Below are 4,064 nucleotides of genomic sequence, written 5' to 3'. Positions count from 1 at the left end.
CACATGGAAATTTATTATGTCAGACAAGAACTACACATCACGTGTATAACATAAATCAGAAAAAAAATCCATCAAAATCTGGGGCAATTCTTCCCCAATAATGTCAAGGGAAAGAGTGCTCCTCTTAGATGAAATATCTTGCTCTTCGATGCAATTCGCGTTGTCCACGAGATGTCTTCTCTGAGTGAAAGCATGTCTCTAGGCCTCTGAGATATAAGTCCTGCAACCCTTACGTATTCTTGGTTTTTCCCAAGCGAATGTCTGTGTGGTTCTGGTTTGCGTGTATTCACCTGTATGACGCACTACATTATACTCAGAGAAAACAAACTCTCAGCCTTATATCGCCTTCTGTGACAAAGCCTTTGTTTCAAACTTCGCAGAGATGAGTTTTTTTTCCTTTGTTTGTACTACTGTTTGTTACACCAGGTGACGACTCCATGAGAACCCCATTTGCAAATATAACACCGGTGGGGCTCTCCCTTTGCAGGTACCCTCAACTGGCTCAACCGATTAGCTTTCTAATTTTCCCGTTGCAAATCTCACGTCCCTTTGTCTCCTCTTTTTGGGTGTTCTCTCGTACGGGGCACCATTAGGGATCAGTTTCGTGAAAAGATTTTGCATTAGGGAACAGTTTTGTGATAAGATTTTGCATTAGGGAACAGTTTCGTGAAAAGATTTTGCATTAGGGAACAGTTTCGTGAAAAGTTTTTGCATTACGTTACAGTTCCGTGAAAAGATTTTGCATTTGGGTACGGTTTCATGAAAAGATTTTAGAGTAAGCTTCATAGCCTTACGGCTTCTCTTTTGTGTGTACTCTCATGTGGATAACTAGATTAGATTTATGTGAGAAGCCCTTGCTGCAAACCTCGCAGCTGTATGGCTTCTCCTTTGTATGTACTCTCATATGGATAACTAGATTGATTTTATGCGAGAAAGCTTTGTTGCAAACTTCACAACTGAATGGCCTCTCCTTTGTATGTACTCTCATGTGTGTTACCAGGTGACCTTTTTCGGGGAAGACCTTGCTGCAGGTCTCACAGCTGTATGGCTTCTCTCTTGTATGTACTTTGATATGCCTTGCTAGAACGCTTTTGGAAGGGAAGGCCTTAAAGCAAATATCACAGTTGAATGGCTTCTCCTTTGCGTGTACACTCATATGCCTAATTAGACTATCTCTATGTGAGAAGTTCTTGCCGCAGATCTCACAGCTATAGTGTTTCTCCTTTGTATGTACTCTCATGTGCCTAACAAGACTATTTTTATGCGAGAAGTCTTTGTCGCAAATCTCACAGTTGTACGGCTTCTCCTTTGTGTGTATTCTCATGTGTGTTACTAGAGGACCTTTCTCCGAGAAAGCCTTGTCGCAAATTTCACAGCTGTAAGGCTTTTCCTTTGTATGTACTCTGATATGCTTTACTAGATTGTTTTTGGATGGGAAGCCCTTGTCGCAAATATCACATCTGTAGGGTTTCTCCTTTGTGTGGACTCTCATGTGAATTTTGAGATATCTCCTCTTAGAGAATTTCTTGCTGCACATTTCGCATACAAGGCGCTTCAAAGTCGGTTCCACTTCTGGTTCTGTATCCTTAAGACTTTCTTTATGTATCGCCTGATCCCCTTCTGGTGAACAGTTGTTCCAACATTCCTCAGCCACCAATGGCACTCTTAACACGTCACTATGATCCTGAACTAAGTCACACGAGTCCTTTGCATCTGCTTCATGACTTTGGTCATAAAGATTGTGAAAGAAAAGACATTCGTGTTTCACTTTCACGTCACCCACTTCGTCTCTCTCATGATCTGCGTAATCGAGCTGTTCTTCCTTAATTTCTAACCAAATATCCTTGGACATATCTTCGCTGAGCTCTTCTTTGATACTGACTCCTGTGTCTAATATTCCCTCATTCACGACTGGGGCCAAAGGCATTCCATCGGCAAGGGAACTCATCCTGTGAATGGAAAGCATACCTAATAACGAACTACATATTTTTGATATTAAGAATGTAAATGCTATTGCAAACTATTTGGTATCACTTATTACCAAAATGACGAAAGTTACATTAAAAAACGGGGGTGGTGGTGGTAAATAAACATGAGGTACTGAAAGTAATAAAAAAAAATACCATTTCATAATGTATTGTTATATAAATACAGAAGTAATACATATTTATGATGGGAATTTTCAGAGACTTTGCATTATTTTAATGACAATTAGAATAACACCATTTTAATGAAAACTGATCACACATATGTGTATGCAGTACAAATACAGCACTGATAATACCAACAAAAAGAAATGCCAGTGCTAATTGTGATAAAAAAAAACTATTATTACAGCATCAATATCAATGCCAGTAACAATAAAATCATAAATGATTTTACCAAAAAAAAAAAAAAAAAAGTTCCATAATGTCAGAAATTTCTGTAAGAATGCTGAGGGTTATAATAAAAGTGACTTGTAGAGGTGATGACTATACTGAGGAGAGGAATGGTAAATGGGCAGGGTTAGAAGACTTAAACGTGCTAGACATCTAAGGTAACACAGCACAATGGTGAAGTTCTGTAGTGGGAAAGGGTTGAAATGTGTTAATGTTTAGGACAAAAAAAAAAAAAAAAATGTTAGGTGTTGGATGTTGTAGAGTGTATTAAGGACAGAATGACAGTGAAAAGAGTAAAAATTGGGGGAGGGGGGTGGGGGCATGAAGTATGGCGGGGATTTGTAAAAAGGGTAAGGGATTAAAGTTATAGGCCGTTCAAATCAGATCAGATTGAGAGTAATATTGTACGAGGAAACGGTTAATGTTTAGAACAAACACGTGCTAGGCATTAAAGTACTGTTGACAAAAAAAGAAACGAGTTAATGATTAGGATAAAATGTGTTAGACGTCAAAAATATTTCGCATAAGGTAACAGTTTCGTGAAAAGATTTTAGAGCAAGCTTCATAGCCTTTTGTGTATACTCTCATGTGGAGAACTAGATTTGATTTATGATTTGAGGGACTTGCTGCACACCTCGCAGCTGTATGGCTTTTCCTTTGTATGTAGAACGTTGCAGAACGCTGTAGAACAGAATGGTGGTGGAAAGGGTATAGAGGGTGGAAAACATGGAATATGGCACAGATTTTGTAAAGAGGAAGGGGTACTTGCATAAGGTGATCAGTTCAAATGGAAAGTATGTGTCTGTGGAAGATAAGAGTGACACAGGCGATCAGATAAAAAATAATTTAAGTAAATATATAATTGAATTCATCCGAATTTGGGTAATATGAAAAAGCAGCCAATTTCCCAATTTGTCCCAACTGACTACCTCCCTAACATGGCGGGAAAGCATCCTTTTGCAAATAAGACCAGACGGCCAAAAGTGAAGTCTCCGTCTGTGTCCAAAAATTTAAATAAGTTAATAAGTAAACAAGGTAAGTAAATAAGTAAATAAGCAAGTAGATTTAAAAGACAAGAATACAATAATATAAGATTTAAAATAAGATTAAAAATACCAGAATAAAATACTGATTTCATCTCAGTGAATCATATAAATCAGAATCTACAATGGGAAACTATACACACAAAAAGATTTGTTTTTTCTGTAATATTAATATACAAGTGAAAATGAAGAAAGCTTATCTGTTTACATATAATTTGAATTTTTAATATCGCTGATTCCATTATTAATATGATATTAATAATTAAATAAATTATTATTAATTATTATTATAAAATCAATCACTATTTTTAAATTTAATTCTTTATTGATATTAATTACTGAATGAACTTAATTATCGTTATTAATATCATTGTCATTTTTATAATTATCACTATAACAATTTACCATCTTAATTATCATTATCTTTATCTCTACTATAACCATTTACATTACCATTGTCACTATCATCACCATTATCAATATCACTTTCATTAGTATAATTATAAATACTATTATTTTTAATACCCTTCTTATTATCGTCATTATTAATATTATCATTAATACCACTTCCATTATGTCTGAAAGTTTCATTATTATAATATTCTGATTATTATAATTATCATTATCGTTACCACTATATAAT

The 4,064-nt window shown here is 35.5% G+C and overlaps 1 protein-coding gene across 1 annotated transcript; it reads right to left on the bottom strand.

Annotated features, from left to right (window-relative positions):
• On the bottom strand, positions 1 to 1,945 carry LOC125024767 (gastrula zinc finger protein XlCGF8.2DB-like). The gene has a single exon (XM_047612515.1). The coding sequence runs from the start codon at positions 1,925 to 1,927 to the stop codon at positions 791 to 793; it is 1,137 nt and encodes a 378-aa protein (XP_047468471.1). The 5' UTR covers positions 1,928 to 1,945; the 3' UTR covers positions 1 to 790.
• Positions 1,946 to 4,064: the final 2,119 nt, after the last annotated feature.

Source organism: Penaeus chinensis, unplaced genomic scaffold (assembly GCF_019202785.1).
Source record: "Penaeus chinensis breed Huanghai No. 1 unplaced genomic scaffold, ASM1920278v2 CTG_4527, whole genome shotgun sequence".
NCBI lineage: Eukaryota > Metazoa > Arthropoda > Malacostraca > Decapoda > Penaeidae > Penaeus > Penaeus chinensis.
The sequence above is the reverse complement of the archived record's forward strand: the minus strand, read 5'-3'. Positions and strand labels throughout refer to the sequence as shown.

What these genes read in the sequence shown, in the direction of transcription:
- LOC125024767 (XM_047612515.1), bottom strand. Translation starts at nt 1,927, where the DNA reads ATGCCTTTGGCCCCAGTCGTGAATGAGGGAATATTAGACACAGGAGTC.